General features: G+C 47.2%; 1 protein-coding gene across 4 annotated transcripts in view; it reads right to left on the reverse strand.

Annotated features, from left to right (window-relative positions):
* The window catches only part of TP53BP2 (tumor protein p53 binding protein 2), a 642,763-nt gene that overhangs the window by 407,831 nt on the left and 217,201 nt on the right, over nt 1-17,731 (reverse strand). For all 4 annotated transcript variants that reach the window (XM_069608638.1, XM_069608637.1, XM_069608636.1 and 1 more), the window contains exon 4: nt 17,110-17,189. In XM_069608638.1, the coding sequence (XP_069464739.1) occupies nt 17,110-17,189 (80 nt within the window). The remainder of the gene's footprint in view (nt 1-17,109; nt 17,190-17,731) is intronic.

Here is a 17,731-nt window from a genome sequence, read left to right on the forward strand (position 1 = left end):
AAAACTCCCCGGCTGGTTTCTTCTTTGGTAGTGCAACGACCTTCATCTTTCCTCCAAGTCGAGATCTTGTCTTCCCCTGGACGACAACGCGACTTGCACCCACTGCCAGGAACAACTGCCACCGCTGGAGGATCCTTCCCACTTAAGGTACCGTGTCCCGCCTGGCTTCCCTTGCTACCGACTGTACGGGGTAGATTTAGCCCCCAGCTTTTGAACCTGGGTTAGCCTGAGACACCCTGGCTAAACTTTCCCAAGCCTCTCTAAACTCTTTTTGAACCCTCTGCAAGACTTTCTAAGCCTAGTGTAACTGTGTGATCTTGGGTGCATTTGTGCTCTGCTCTCTCTAAGAGTGGGCCCAGCCTTTGGACTTTGGCTCACCAGTGACTTTTGCTCTTCTGCCTTGCTAACAGTGTTCCTGAACCTTAGAGTGGTGTACCTTTCCATATTCTGTCTTTTTCCCTCCCTTTCTCACAAACTTATTGGAGTGCCATCTAGTTAAGCGCTCACCTCTGTATGAAAATAAGTGGTGTTTTACTGTGACTTATCTGATAAAGAAAAAGGGGTGTATATATTACAATAGTAACTGTGTTTAGAATATTTTACAACAAGAGTGCTGGGGTGTTTCAAACAGTGTGTCTTTAAATAAATAATTATATACTTTGATACCAAAGCTCTGGTCAGTGTTTGCTTGTATTGGTGTGTCTGAAGTGCCTATTGTGTATACTTTGCATACTGCCTAACTCTTCTTGAGGGAAGTCTGACTGCTCAGCCACAGCTACCAGGTAAATCTGGGTGGTACAGACTGCTACCAAGTGGGTTTACTGCTAACACCTGTAGTCCTAAATCTGTTGCAGTGTTCCCTAAGGGAACAGCACAGGTTTCTGCCTAACACCCACCATCTACAGGCCACCCGGCCAGGTCGCCCTCTCCCTCTCTGAATGGGCTGACTTCTCATCTTCTCCCCTTGCCTCTACCTCTGAACGGCTCCTAGTTGGAGACCTCAACATCCATTTGGATGCTTCCAATCCCTCCTGCGGGCTCCAACGCAATCTATGCGACTCTCTCTCTCCCTCTTGATCTCCATCTCTCTATTCTACCCTCTGGTCAAACACACTCTGCCGGGCACAACTTTGATGTCCTCATCTCCTATGACATCCCCTCTCCAACCCTCTCACCACTCATCTCTCTTGGACTGACCACTTTCTGCTCTCCTCCCTCCTGACACACTCTGTCCTCCAGGTGAAGCCTACCCCAGCAGTGCCACCAACCTTCTCCGTCATCTGACCAATGAAGTGTGTGTCAGTGGCACCCTTTGCTGCTACTTCTCTCCTACTCCTACGGCTGACTAACACTCTGACACAGCCCTCACCGGCTTGCATCTTTCTATCATCAACACTCTCAATGTAATTGCCCCTGTCACGAGAATCCGTCTGAAGCCTACCTCCAAGTGCAACTCTTGGTATGACTCCGACCACCCACCCTGGCCTGTCGCCTGCTCCAAAGGCAATACACACTCTGTACTGCGCAAGAATAGAGTTTACATCCAAGTCTGCGTCTCTGTGGCCTCGTACATGGCTAAACTCTTCAAAATCTGCAAGGAGCTGGCCAATCCTGCTGCAGTCTCCACCTCTACTCTTCCCTCCCAGGCCCTCTGCATGGCTCTGGCTTCTCAACTAAAACCCAGGACTTCCACTCCCTCTACCTCTCCCTCTCCCTGGACCTCAACCTCCTCTTCTGGCCGCCTCTCCCTCTCCTCCTCACTTCTCTTTTTCATTAATCACTCCTGATGAAGTTTCTAGACAAGTCTGATCTATGAAAGTGTCAGCCAAGCAGGTGCTGCCCTGCTCCTCCAGAACCATCAAGGACCACAGACACCCTCACTCCAGCCTTGGCCGATTTCTGTGATCATTCTTTTGCCAATGGAACTTCCCCTCCCCCTTAAGCACTCCCTTGCACATCCCCTCCTGAAGAAACCGTCCGCCGATCCTTCCTGTCCGGAAAACTACCACTCAATCTCCATCACTCCTTTCTTGGGCAAACTCTTGGAAAAGCTGGACATCTCACAGCTCACTCTCCACACTGAATCTGTTGGTTGTCTCCATAACCATCAGTCTGGCTTCAGAGCAGCCAGAGGCACGGAAACTGCTCTCCTGAACACTCTTTAAGAACTGCTAATTAATCTTGATTCTAGCCTTCCTCATCCTCCTGGACCTTTCCTTGGCTTTCAACACGGTCAGCCATGCCATCCTAATTAATCATCTGTGAGAACCTGGGCAACACCGATTAGGCCCTCACCTGGTTGACTTCATTCCTCTCCTGGACAATACCTCGGGTCCAAAATGGGTCCTTTCTCTCCACATGTGGTGTTTCCCAGGGCTCCAACCACTATCCCTGGCTTTTCAACCTCTACATGGCCCCTTTGGCCCACCTCATCGCCACCTTCTCCTCTAACTTTGTGTTTCAGTGTCTCGCTCATTCCTGACCATCTATCAGTGATTCAGGAATGGTGTGCCTGCAATGATCTCTGCCTCAATGCCAGCAAGACAGTGATCCTCCTCATTGGTACCCTTGCTCCAGCTTTCCCTCTTTCACACTGGCCCCCCTACTTGGGCCTCTCGCCTTACACCTTCCTGTGAGGCAAAAAACCTTGGAGTCATCTTCGACTACACTCTCCTTCTCCGCTCACATCACACTGCATCACGGACCGCTCAAAGAAGTCCCACTATTAGCTGCACCTCCTCAGAGGTATTCTTCCTTTGCTCACTTTCCCCCAGAAGCTCAATGTCTCCAGAGCCCTGGTTCTTTCTATGCTAGACTACTGCAGCAGCCTCTATCTCAACCTGCCTTCCTTTACTCTCTACCATCTACAACTAATCCAGAACAGGAATGCGAGATTGCCCTTGGCCTCAAGTCCAGGGATCCTATCCCTTCAGCCCTAAAATCTCTCCACTAACTTCCGCGTGCTGCAAGGATCAAGTTCAAGACACTCTGCATTGTGGACAAGGCAGTCTGGGTGTGGGGCCCACGTTACATCCAACTCTCTCTTCCTAAACACCTTCCTTCTCAAGCCCTTCGCTCAGCTACCTCCAACTCTCCGACGATCAGACGCTTCTCCAGGCAGAGAGTTGTAGGTAGATCTCACTCCTCTGCAGGGGTCTACCTCTGGAACGGCCTACCTGCCCCTCTCAAACTCGACCAGGACACCTCAGGTTCCGGAAGCAGCTAGAGACCTTCCTTTTTGCTTCTGCTTTCTCTCCTGCTCTCCCTTGCTGAACACCAGTCTGCCGTGCCAGCTGGTCGCCTGGCTACCTGCTGAGCTCAACGGGCACCAGGCTTCCCTCCACAACCTGCAAACACCTGCACTGTCTCCGGGACTCAGCGCACCTAGGGACTGTATCTTTAACCCTACAGTCCCACCCCTAACCCTTTTTTGCACTTCCCTCAGCTGGCTCCTCCAGCTGCACTTATTCAGAGAAATTACTGCCCTGACCGCACTTCCCTTTCTCCCGCCCATGGAACTTCGCCTCTCCCCCGCCATTCCCCTGGCAGTTTCACGATCGGAATGACACAAGGCCTAGTAAGATTGTTTATTTGTACTTCCTATGTCTCCCAACCTGGTTTTGCCACACCTAGAAACACCTGTGTACAGGAAAGGACTCATATCCTGTTCTCTGGCCCTAGTTGGGGAAGAAAGTGACCTCAGTGAATCCCTGGCAGAGGGATGTCCAGCAACAGATCTTCATGTTTCAGGTTTGGTCGTGCCTTTTGCAGGCTCAGAAGGCAGATGGTTGATGCACCGGTCCACTCTTCTCCGTTTCTCAGTCCTCGTCTCTAGTGAGGGGACTTTCTAGAGCTGGCTCAAGTTGTTTCAGACTTGGAAGGATGCCCACAAAGTTTCAGGCAAAACTGTGCTTCCGAAGACTATGCACAGCGTTGCAGCACAGGACCCCAGGTATTGGGAGTTTGCAGGCTCGGGGGGTGGTCACAGCTCTTCAGGGGATGGAGTAAATTGTAGTTTAACTCAGGACTGGGTAGGCCCACCATTCTATGGGAGTAAATAGTCTTCTTCAGATCTTCCCTGCCGATTGAAGTGAATAGGTAAGGACAGCAGTGGCGACTAAACAGGTTCTGGCGGTTGTTAGAAGTGCTGGCAACATCCTTTTTGGTCCTCCTCTTTGAATACTTCTGTTCCAGTGGTCAACTCTTGGTTTCTGTTCCAGGACCCCGGAATTTATCAAGGAACACCGGCTAAGTCCACCAATCATGTCCCATGCACCATTCAAACTTGGAGAGGTCTTTACAATGGGGACAGCCAGCCTCCCAGTCTGAACCTGTTTTAGCCGGGCACACTGCAGAGCAAGAGGGAGGGGCCTTTTGGTTGACCTCCCCCACTTCATGTCCTGCCAGGCACTCAAAGACAAGGGATGTGAAGCAAACACAAAGGGACAAGAGGACCATCCCCCACCTAGCATCCCAGAAGAAGGGATCAGAAAATACAGTCATTTGTTCAGGGCTTAAAAAAGTAGGGCCTCCATTTTGGGTAGGGATTCCCCTTGTACCTTTATTGGAGCTGCGACTACAGCTTCCAGTGAAAAGTACAGAAAGTGTTGTGTAAAATGTACACTGCCAATAGCCTGAACAGATGGGCGTGTCACAGTAACCAAAGGTTACTGGGGAGGAGAGAAAAGGGAAACACTGTATTCCCTCAGCACCCCAAATAAGGTGGTGTGTGCTGATCTTGCAATAATAAAACACAGCTAGGATAAAAAGTATCCACCAGCCCTCGTAACTGCAAGAAAAATAAAGAAACAAGGACATAGAAGCTTTAGGGGCTTCTCATAACACTGCACAGAAAGAGCTGCAAGTTGTTTCAGTAAAAAGCAGATGCCTAAAAGTTAGAGGAAAGCATAACTTCAAAACGAAATCCTAAAAAGGGACTAAAAGGGTTCCCCATGATAAGAGTAAAAGAAGAGGCGAGTGGGGGGAAAAAGATTCCCACTCATCCAGGATAATTAACATATCCAGGCGTCCAGCAACAAGTGCTGGGGGACTCCCAAGGAGTGGGGATTTCACACAAAGAGAGAAATCTACCATAACAGAAACACTTTCCTAACTACCACCAATTTGGCCCATAATGTGAACTATCATTAACTTTTGGTGCCGAGGAAAACACCAGCTGGTGAAGACGCTTATAACATTAGTCTGTCCAAGAATAATTTTTGTCATGTGAAAACAAATTATTTCAAATCATGGATAGTTTTTTTGGCATTAATATGAAATTCTGAAAAAGTACAGCATTAAGATAGGAATGAAACAAACAAAACCGATGACATAAAACAAATTGCAAAAGGAAAGATGAAGCAAACATAAGCAAAAAAGGCACCCTACTTAATCACAAAAATACAGAGTAAATGATGCAGGTGTAATTATGGCTGAGACCCCAATGATGCCCTTGGAGACGTTTGTATGAGATTTGTCTGGAGCACGCACATGGTCAATGTTGCCTCCAATAATTTTTGTCTGTGTGACAAAAAGCAATGGTTGTGTGCACAACTAAATGACATGTTGAACCACAATTTAAGAATCTTCAGCTAGCAATTGAACAGTTGGCTATTGGAAATCGGTGGGGTGGATCCCAACCCAATATTGGAAAAAAATAGCGAAATTGGCATTTCTGAGATTTTTCAAGCAATATTAACTTGGAAGCTTTAGAACTGTCTCTTAAAGGATGTACATGTTATGTTATATTAACGGTACTTATATAGCGCATCGTCACCAACGGAATTGGTCCCCAGGCGCTCTGGAGGGTCTGTAAATGGGAAGGTGGGAATTCAATCATTCAAGAGCTCTCTCATTACCCAGCAGCACTGAACAAAGCTATAAAAACCACAATGATGTGCTTAGTCAGTGAAAACCATGGTTTGAATTTAGGTTCATTTACAGGGCAGCACAAACCACATTCAGGCACATGTTATGTGCACAATACAAATCATGCCAGTCTTAAAAAATAGGCCTCAAAACAAATATTGGAAATTATGACATTACATGCTTTAAAACCTGCATACATTATGCATACTGAGACAGGAGATCAAATGGACTGCAGAATTACTACACCATAGAAGACATCTATGAAAATGTATGTGCAAGAAGACTATGTTGGTCATATTTAATGTTCAAATAAAATGCGTTATCAAGATTCCAGCATCACATAATCTGGCAATCAAAAGTCTTCCACAGACAAGCACACCCACCCAGGTTACTGTGCCCAGAATATAGCAGCAAAAATTGAAGAGAACACTAAATATGGATTTGCAATTAGTTTATGTTCCTTCCAACTCTGCACACCCTCAACACAGCTGGTACTCCAGGGTAGTGTAGTGTAGAGTAACTCATTAACATAAACATTCAATCTCTGTGGCAAGGAGTAAATGCCTACACCCAGCAAACCAAGAGATAAAACAGCCTGTGCAGTCGTAGAGCTGTGCTACGATTTATTTATTGAGAAATATACAACAGCAGAAGATTAAAAATAGCCATAATCTGCTCAATCTCGGCGGATCAATCCGCAAAATCACACTAACCCACACGGTTGAAAAATGCCACACGTTCCCCTCCAGATAACGGACTTCTCCAGGCTAGTGAAAGCAGTGTTCAGTAGCGCTTCCTGTATGTTTTAAAGCTCTCTTCGTCACTTCCTTACTATCAGATCATGTGACAACCATAGAGAGACTTTCTACAATACCCCGCACCATATTGGAGTGGAGTAAACACAACAATTCAAATACAAAATAAATCACACTTGATATAATATTTATTGCAATGATCACAAACTATAAAAGGAAAGTGAATATTAGTATAAGCACTACAGATCCACAGAGATACAGTATTAGCTTCAGAAGTCCATCAATAAGATGCATGGGGCCTTGTGCCCTAAAGTTCACCAAGTTCCATAGTTTTGTGAGGCTGGAAAAAACAAAAAGGTAGGGCCAGTTTCAATTGTTATGGAACAAGTTGTTATAACTAACATTTGAAGTGCTTGCGAGAGCAAGCAAAGGCAAAGCCAAACAATTTCAAAAGTTAATAAAAGTTAAGGGTTCAGGTAAGTATCACTACAACTCATCCCCCGTACTCGGATTCTTCGTAGGACTTGGCAGGTCACTTTTCGCGCCATCCGCTTCAGACAGTGACGAATGCTGGTGCCAGGTTTTCAGGTTGGGAAATGCAAAAGAACTTGATGCAGGGCCCCTCTCAGGACAGGACTGGACACAGGTAAGCAATTCCAGATGACGGACACCGGTGCACAGCCGCGCAAAGGGATTAACAACACTTAGCAGAGGTGAGTCTTATGGCGCAAGCTGGCAATCCCCCAAGTTCCAGGCCTCAATTCGGAACGGCGATTTCTGCGGCAAGGTAGCCCAAACTCTGAGCCGGTCAGCTACTGGGTGATCCAGGGACACCTCTGAAGGTTGTTCTTCGTAGGACTCAGTACTGATGACAAGAATGGATGTTCCCTCCACTCCAAGGGTCACAGATCCTTCGCAGGAATGCTGGAGATCTTCCACAGGACAGAGCTCTACCAGGACAGCAGCAGAAGTTGGTCGCCTTCTTCCAATGTGTCTCTGGTCACTTCGCAGGGCTTGCAGTTGGACAGCATTCTTGGCTCCTTCGGTTTCTTCCAGGATCTCTCTGGAGTGGGCACTGGGGTCCTCTTATCCAAAAAGCCAGATAAGAGCTGAAACTCCCACTAGCCAAAGACAGATCTGGCCCACACACCCACCCCAGCAGTGGTCCATTCAGGACCACCAGGTGGTACAACTCATGAATACAACTCTGGTCCCAATCCACAAACTGGTTTCAGTGCGTCTGACAATCCCAACCCACTTCCTGGCAGCAAACACCCATAGTCCTGCAGTAGCCTGCAAAAAGCCCCGGCTTTCCTGGTACCTGAAAGTACATACAAGGATTTTCCTTGCCTCACAGCCTAGGAAGAATGGTTAAAGACAAGATGGCCAAGGGAAAAACTAAAAACCATGTGGCACAGCCATGTTTAGGTACTAGCCACAGTTGGTAGTCAAACGTGGGAAACATGGTAAGGCTAAAGTAAAATATACTACAAAATAGCAAAAAGTAACTGCTGCCACCAGCCTATCCCTTAGGCACATCTAGAGTAACCAAAAATCCTCTGAGTGTTCGTATAGGGCAAAACAAAAACTGTACCCCATTGTACTGCATTGTAAGATGCATTGTACAATGATGATGATGTTGCGCGATTTGAATGACACAAGGCCTAGTAAGATCGTCGTTTTGTCCTCCCCGTTTCCCCTTCCTTGTTTTGTCGCGCCTAGAAACAATTGTGTACAGGCGCATTATAAATGCCATATCATAACTTACCAAAGGTAGCAACAAGACTAAGGGAAACAATGTTTCCCAGTACTGACAGCCTGAAGGACATGTCAATTTCCCAACGAAAAATGAGCAAAAGCCAGTGTAGTGAAGTTTAAGGCTTCACTGCACTGCAAGAAGAGCAGGCCAGAATGAACAAAATAAAAGCAAAACGTTTGGGGGTCCGTTGAAATGCAAGGAAAGGTGCAGTAAAGAGAAATCTTTCCTAACACCGTATATTTCTCAATAAATAAATCATAGCACTACTGGGCGCTTTTATCTCGTGGTCTGCTGGGGGTAACATTTACTCCTTGCCAAAAGGATAGGCCAGTCGCTGGCTGCGCACTCACAGCCTTCTTCAGTAAATAATCAAAGGATACGCGGCCACTGCATCGGTTATTTCATGACTCCTTTTATTGATTTTGTTAGGTAAGACTTTCCTAATTACAATAAATCTTCCTGCTCCGCGTCAACCCCAGAATATTTTTCATGGACCTGGTAACTATTTTATGGGTGACCTTTTTATGAATCTCCATAGTGTATGGTTGGAGTTATAGTTTCCTATAACTTTTGGGCTTAGGCTGGGTTGCCCCTTTGGGCTACCCTGTTAATTTATCTTTCCTATACTTGGATTAACTACATTTTTCCAAGTAATAAAGAGGGATTTTCATCCCCTTTACATTTTGCATAAAGGAGCCAGCACACTTACCTGGTAACATTATGTAACAATTGCGAGTTTACATGAATGGCTGGTGGCAGTGGTTTTACCTTGATGACATTTAGTCTAATACTCACAGGCTGTTAATTTAGCCCCGGTAATGCACAGAAGGGCACCATTTTTCTAAAATGGTGGGCTCCTTTTGTCACCATTTCTTGTGTGCTTGCTGTTTCGGAGGTCTTCATGCCTGCCATTCTATGCAGAACAATTTCATTGGAAGTTTTGTCTTCGGTGGGAATCCCTTTGATTCCCCGACCAGGCTCCAAATTTTCAGAGAAGGAAGGAAGCACTTCCACAATTAAATTAAACTAGCGCCTAGATACCTATGGGTTATGTGCACAGGAAATAAATCTAAAATGAGGAAGCGAAGGAGGAGTCAAAAATACTGCAGCCCTTTGTCTTTCACCTTGCCTGAAAGGAACCAACTCCCAGTGGGGGGGGGTGGTTCTCCTGAATGGACAGCCAGACTGCCCCTTGCTGTAAAATGCAGAGAGAGAATGTAGAAGTTGTGCTGCAGTTCCTGTTAAATACTCTGAACCTAGAAGCTGCTGACAAGTCTATCACTGGAGCTGAAACCGAAGAGGAACATGAAAAAATGACGGTCAAAGCCTTTCCAGCGACCGGAGAGCCTGCTGTGTAACCGGAGGCTGCTGTTACCCTTCCTTCCAAGCAACCTGGGGACCCGAAAAGAACACCCCAGAGCCTGGTGAGACTCACTAGACTCAAGAAGACCTGCATTTTGAGCCATTCCTTGGCGTGCTGCGACCTTGCCAGGCTGCAATGCCCCAATACCCAGGGACCTAGAGCCATTACGCAGTGCACAAACTTCTGAATTCCGAACGCGCTGTGGCATCCTTCTGGACCTCCAGAGATGTAATTCGAGTACTTGAAGTCACCTCACCAGAATGCTGGACCAGATTAGCGACGAGAATCTAACCAGCGATATCCAGTCTTTGCCTGGCTCCTGAAAGAGGCGCCAAAACTAAAGAACCCCATCTAGCTGCAAAGAAACCCTTGCCTGGTGTCTTCCCTGTTGATCCCTGCTGCAAATTCCCTTAAAGTGTCCCATCATCAGTCTTCACAACAAGGAATTAATCGACCATGTTTTTGGCTGCAGATCCTGAAGACGTCCTGCTGCAAACTGTTCTTTTGTGCTGAGGTACTGTGTTGGCTGGGTTATTACTTACCGTAAGCCTTTTGTGATTCCTGTGAAGCTTTGGGAGTGATTCATGTGATTGGGAGTCCTCAGATTCAGTTCACCCAGGCCCATTGCTGGAATCCCTCTAGGGTGTCTTCTCAGAAGTCCCTGGAACCTTTCTACCACTCTAAAGATTTGCCCAGGAACTCTGACTTTTTCTACATCTGCACCTATCCTGACCAGTAGAGACTAGTGATTCCCCCCCATGCCCCCGCCACTGAGAACACTCATGCTCAGAGAATAGGGAAGGACTTTTAAGGTTTGGGCCTCTTGCCTAGTAAATGCAAAAAGTGTTTAAAAGTTACTTGTAATCGAGTTTGTTTGGTAACTGTCCCTCTGAAATATGAGCAGTTACAAAAGTTCTTTCTTACTTTGAATGAGTTTTGCCCTTCTTAAAAAGTATATGCAGGGTTATTTTACTCACCTATGAATTGGGTCCCAGTCTTCATCATATGCGACTTCTGAAATTGAGGGAGAGGCCCAGTCTATGGAGAGAGTGGCAGGTGATGCCGAGATGTTCCAGGACATGTTAGGGAGTACAGGCCCTGATCAGCCAATCGTCCAAGTAGGGATAGACGTGAAGCCACCCACCTAGTGATACTCACTGCCACCACCACCAAACTGGTGAAAACCCTTGGGGCAGAGGTCCACACGACTTCCAGAACTCAAAACTGATAGTGAGAACCTCCGACAGCGAACCTCAGGTACTTGCTGTGCTTGTGATGAACAGGTACATGGAAGTAAGCATCCTGAAGGACCAATGATACCATTCAATCTTGAAGCTGGAGAGCCTGAAGGAACCAAGAAAGGGTAACCATTTTGAACTTGTACAAGTATCGCAAGTCCAAAATGGGTCTTAATCCTCCGTTTTTCTTGGAGATAAAAAAGTAAATGGCTCTTCACCATACTTGGAGAGCTGGAAACCCCAGCCGTCCAACCACCAACAACTTTTGCCAACAAAGAGTGGTGCTCGAACATCCTAAAAGCCATGCAAGACAAAATGCACTCCTCACAAAAGAAAATCTATAACAAAAACACCCCCCAGAACCCCCACCTAACTACCTTCCCATAAACCCCCCCACCCATGTCACCACCCCGAACCTCCCAGATTTTCGCCTTGTCAATGTCTCTGAATGAGAAATGGCTAACATCCTTAAGAGCTTAAAACCAGTCTGCTTTAGAGCCAGTGTAGGTTAATGTTAAAATGATATTTATACCGCGCACTATCAATATCGGAGTGATCCCCTGGCGCTCTGGAGGATCTGAAAAAAGGGGGTCAGTTGGGGTATGTTAGTAGGACAAAGTGTGGAGAAAGAGCAAGGGAGCTTTGATGTGCTGTTGGCTGCTTCAGTTCAGTTAACACCGTTCGCTGAGCTTTCTGGTGTGGTATTCGGTCGGTATCCGTTGTGTGCTGTTGTGTAAGCCTGTGTGTGGTGTGTTTGTTGTTGCAGTGTAGTGAAGTGCGTGCAAGTTGCTGTGGTTTTAGAGCCATGGTTGTGTTTAGTTAGAGAGGTGTATGCAGAAGGGTGAGGTTCTTCTATGGTTGGTTATTAGCATTGTTGTCTGAAGAGACGCACACTCATTTTGTGGGTCCTCTCTCCGTTTGTCTCAAGGTAATATTCGCAATCCTCTCTGGATGTGACGCAGGCTAATATTCACAGTTCTATCTTAGTGTGGAACCGGCTAATATTCACAGTTATGTCTCAGTGTAGCAAAGGCCAATAATCACAGTCCTCTCTAGATGCGACTCAATGCAATATTCACAATCCTCTCTGGATGCGATGCATGCTAATATTCACAGCTCTATCCCAGTGTGGCACAGGCCAATATTTACAGCTCTATCACAGTGTGGCATAGGCTAATATTCACAGTTCTCTTTAGATGTGAATCAAGGTAATATTCACAATCCTCTCCGAATGTGACACAGGCTAATATTCATAATTCTATCTTAGTGTGGCTCAGGTTAATATTCACAGTTCTATCTTAGTGTGCCATAGGCTAATTAAACACAACGTGGCATAGGCCGATAATCACAATCCTCACTAGTTGCGAAGCTGGTTAGTATTAACAGTCTGGTGTGCTATGTTCTACGAGTAGGTAGTATGGAGCAGGGCTTCTGGAGTACAGTGACTGCTCTACTCCCCAACCAGGCCACACCTAGCTTGATGGTCGCAGCTGGTTGACTGCTGGCCACTGGCCTCCCCTGCTGACACTTGCAGACACAATAGGGAGCTGCCACCTTTGGAGCCACTATTTGCCTCGGGCCCTTTACCTTGAAGGGCTGCTGGGCAGCTGCCCAGGAGGGCCGTTAATGTCCGGGGAACAGCCAACCAGGGTGCGGGGAGGGCATGGAGGCGGGGAGGCAGCGACCAGGCGACGGTGGGTACAGGTGCACGCCGCAGTCTGCAGTCACGTGGATGGCCTATTAGGATAAATATTTGGTCGGATTGTGTTGTGGGGGGCTGGGGCAGCTCTTACCTTCTTGTGGTCCTTGCGCAAATGCCGCGTGGAGCCAAAGAAGCACAGTATCACCAGGTTGCCGGGCCTGTGTTGTTGGGGGTAAGGACAGCCAATCAGGGCGCGGGGGTGGGGGGGTGCTTGGAAGGCAGAGAGCAAGGACGTGGAGGAAGGGACCGAGCGATGGAGGGTGCGGGAGCACAACGCGCTCTGCAGTTGCATGGATGGCCCATTAGGCTCCAAATTTGGTCAGATTGTGTTGTGGGGGGCTGCGGCAGCTCTTACCTTCTTGTGGTATTTGCGCAAATGGCGCGTGGAGGCAAAGAAGCACAGTAGCACCGGGTTACCGGGCCTGTGTTGTTGGGGATGAGGGCAGCCAATCAGGGTGCGGGGGAGGGCTTGGAGGTGGGGAGGAGGCGGGGAGAACGGCAGTGGAGGAAGCGACCAGGCAACGGTAGGTGCAGGAGCACACCACGCTCTGCAGTCGCGTGGATGGCCTATTCCGCTCCAAATTTGGTTGGATTGTGTTGTGGGGGGCTGGGGCATCTCGTACCTTCTTGTGGTCCTTGCGCAGATGGCGCGTGGAGGCAAAGAACTCCTTTAGAGCCAGTACCTGTGACGAGTTGGACTTCGCATTTGTAATTCTTGAGTTGTAGGAGGTTGATTTGGCAAGGATGATGAGATGGCATTTTGTGATGCTGAGTGAAATGGGGACCCTTGTCTAGTAGGTCCGTTAAATCATCCTGTTCATAGGCAGTAGCTGGCCTCCCTCAACCCCGGTATTCAGTCACCCTGTTCATTAGTTGTCTGTATGAAGCCTCAGCGTGCTCAGATGGGTGAAACGTGACAAAATTAATTTCAGGGGAAGTGTCCCGCCACTTGCACTTTTTAGGCTCTCGTATACATTTTCAGTGCTGGACTCCTCAAACACTAGTGCCTCTGGGACGGGACATCAGGTGTTCCATATTCCAGGATAAAAGGTGGAGTATCCTGGTCTGAGGGTTGAGCCTCCTCAAAAATAGAGGAAATAGACTGGAAAAAGTCCTTCTTGGGCAAAGGCTTAAAGCTTTCTCGGCCTCCTTCGAGGACATTGATTGCTTTGACGCCTTCAAAGCCGAAGGGGATGCCCTCGACGGGCTCGACCCACGGCTCGAAGGAGTCTTTGAGAGTAGAGGTAAGAGCCTTTCTTTGACCCGAGGTCTGGGGGGCTCTCGAAGGGTCGACGGCTTTCGGACCAGACTGGAGGGCACATAAGCTTTAGCCTGCATGGACTCAACAGCCTTGGCAGGCGCAACAGGGTTGTGCCCCTTCACCATTTCCTCCGAAGGAGCCGCGGCTGTCTTTTCAAAAATGTTCATCACCTCGAGACAGTACGTCTACCCATTCAGCTTTTGAAGCTGACCTTCCTGAGCAAGCCACCCTGTGATCAGGAGAGGAGTCGGAGGAGGAAGATGGAGATGGAGATTTACGGTGCTTTTTCTTTGATATTTTCCTCGACGACAAGTGACAGGAACCACTCCAAAATCAAGAAAGTTTCTTGGAGCGTTTTCTCAGCAGCGACTCACCCCTCGAACTACGTATCATCTTTTCGAAGGTGTATTGTAACGGGAGTTCTGACAGGGCCTACTCACATTCGAGTTTCCCTTTTCATTTCTTGAGTGCCTTCCCCGACGTAGATTGACCGGCACCGCAGTCAGACGTTTTGGAGTCAATGCCTAGGCACCACAGACAAACGGGGTGAGAATTGGTAATGGACATCTTCAACCCGCACTCAATGCATCTCTTAAACCTGGTCTTGGGTGGGGGGGCTAGAGGGAGATGACACTTTCAGAATAATCTTAAATATTTGACAAAAAACACACTGTATCCGAAGCAAGCATAAAACAGAACTGAACAACGGGCGCTGTGCATGCTTTATTTACTGTCGATGACATCAGCCTCGAGTTATCATATGATAAGGAGCACGTGGGAGGACACAATCCATTTGATATATGCATTTGTTTTACAGATTAATGTGACGAATCCTGTGATGCCGTCCCTTCCTGCCGAGGGGGAGACCCTTTCAATGAGCCCAGGGAGGTGAGGCCTCTACCCCGATAGTTCCCCTGGGGCGATTGTACTCAGTGAGAGGATCTCATGGGGAGAGATTCTCCCAACCCCCATCCCCCGGGATACAGGGAGAACATCATGGGCATATGCGGTATTCCCCACACTCACCCACCTCTTTCCCACCATCTTCCTTAGCTTCCTGTAACCTTTCCCATGGACATGTGCCATTGGGTATTCATTACACAATACTGAGACAAGGAGATGGGGCGGAGCCATGAGGAACCCTCCATATAATGTTATTGAGCCGCCTGGCCTTCAAGTGCAAAGTAGCTTAAAAACAGAAGAAGGATTATCAAAGTTGTCAGGCCCTCCCTGGAGGAACCACGAGTACAGAACACATCCCGCGACCGGAGAAGCCGAACCTGCTGACCGGGACATCAAGGATGAAGAGATGGCATCCCTAAGAGGTGGGCCGTGTAGAGACAGACCAAGAACAGAAGGCGGGGCTGTGGCATGAGAACATGGCGAACCGCACGGCCGAGCAAAGACGTGCAGACAGGCTCCCTAACAGCGCTACAGAGCCACAGATGTCTGCCATGCAGAGGCAGACCAAAAAACAAATTAGGGAGAAGAAAGTTCAGGGGTGAGAACACAGCGAACAGCGCGGTCGAGCAAAGGTGCGCAGACAGGCTTCAGAGCAGTGCTGTGGAGCCAGAAGAAACGGCGAGAAAATCGAAAAGAAAGACGGGAAGCCATTAGAAGTCTTGAGGAATGCCGGGACCAACTCAGTGGACTGACAGCTCCTATTTAAGGTACAGAGGCTGCCTGGGTCAATAGTGGGAATAAGAAAAGTCATTGAGAGGGTCTGGAACCCTGAGTGCAAGCATAAGAAAAAGTGGGCAAAGTACTATACCCGGCAGGAGAGTGAACTGGGTATAGTGAGAAAGACACAGAGTGAAAGACTGGGTCGAGGACCTCCAAGTGAAAGAGGAGGAGTGCCTCCATTGTGCATGGACTTTAGGGCAGTACCTGGCAGGGGAGCATACCAGGTCCGCCCAGCTGAGCCACTGAAGAAGCTCACAGAAAGCCTGAGAAAGCCAGGGGAAGGGAGACGTTGCCCTGGTTCTGTGATACCCAAGGAAGGTCAAGTCATCCCCGCTGGCTGAGGGTATTGTGAAACCCAGGGTATGAAAACCCAGGAGAAGGGAGCCACTCCTGCTGGGACTGAACTTGGGGAAGAACCCATCCAAGGAAACCATTAGAACTTTTACTTTGTCTTTTTTTATAAATAACTCTTTGCATCACCTGGAGGTGAACCTCGATCCCCAGCCCAGAAGAAGGGAGTAATTCTTCTGGACCAAGAAGGTCGACTTTGTCTTTAGTTTAGTTCTAAATGTAAGGGATAGCAGTAGGTCTTGACACATGACAGTGGACTATTACTTTACAGACATTCTGACATGACCCTTAATATTTTAGTTGATGGATAGGTTTTCTCTTTACTTTATTGAGAATAAAACAAGAACCATGTCACCGGTGTGTCAGTCTCCTCCGTCTGATCCCTTACATTAAGCACATCTTGTCACATAGTTTTGATTATTAATTTTCCACATTGACATGGTTAGACTCGCAAGTGAAACTGATTTTACTGTAGGCATGAACTTTTCTTTAACCTGGCGGAGTGGAGCGAAGTGTATGAGGGGTGTAAGCCGAGAGGACATATGGAGCGGTGATCCAAAGGAAATAATACAAACCAGCCGAGTGCACCACCGGCAGCAAAATAAAAATGTGTAGCATTTTGCTTTTTTAAATGAAAAAAGAAGGGTATCGGTGCACACCATGAAAATTGTGAGAGGAACAGGCCCCTATGCATGCACCCTCTAGGAGACACTGTGCATGATTGCTCAGTGCTTTTAACTAATATCCCTTCTAGAATTAGGAACATTTTCACATGACCTATATACAAGGATAGCATGAAATGCATCTCTACCAAAAATGACTGACTGAGAAGGCAGAAGAATCATTCATTACCTGAAGATTCACCAAGTGCCTAGAGACTGATGTGAAAATCACAAATCATGTTTCTGAAAGGCATTCATTGACTCTTTTGGATTCCAAGGTGTTCAAATCATGAGCCATCAATGCCTCATCACCTCTGTACCCAACCTCAAGACGAGCTTGCCATGCACCCATATTTTAGGCAGACTGCTTCCAACAGAGGCACAGGACAGTTCTTAACATTGTGAGAAGGGGTAGTGAAATTACTATTAGTGGCCTCTTGAACTGAAACGTTCGTCCAAATACATACCCCATTTTCAATTCTTCTCTCTCCAGCGACTTTGACACCATTTCTCCTTGCATTTGAATCCTGAGTCCTTTGTCCGCCAACTGCATTGAAACACAATTGGGTGTCAACCTGGTCACTGAAACACACATCACTGCATGTAAATCAATTACATGTTCTGGTAGGGCAGCAATTAATTGAAAAAGTATCAAAACAACACATCTTGATTCAACTGTGTTAAAACTGACAATGATTATAAGAGAACTAATACTTCCTGTTAGACATCTTCACACAGCACAGGTAATCACATCTGCTTTCTTCAGGGCTTTACCAGGAAACCAAAATTCTTTCATCTTTGAAAGGAGCATTTCTCATAACTTACAATGTTCATCTAAAGCTACACCTCAAGTAACAATGTGACAGCACAGTTGAAGTACATGTTCAGCATGGCTATACACTATAATAGGCATTTCCCTTATGAAAGATTACTTCATGTCTTCCACTGAGAATGATAATGTCCTAGACAACCGGGGCAATGTTCGGTTAAAGATTTAGTGGATTTGTTAGTTTCAAGAAAAGGACAAGTTTATCGAAAAAAAGCCTCACTTGTTAGCAGGATGTGCAGCTGTTATTGTGGCTCTTTAAA

Source organism: Ambystoma mexicanum, chromosome 4q (assembly GCF_040938575.1).
Source record: "Ambystoma mexicanum isolate Mex_15411 chromosome 4q, UKY_AmexF1_1, whole genome shotgun sequence".
In the NCBI taxonomy this organism is placed as follows: domain Eukaryota; kingdom Metazoa; phylum Chordata; class Amphibia; order Caudata; family Ambystomatidae; genus Ambystoma; species Ambystoma mexicanum.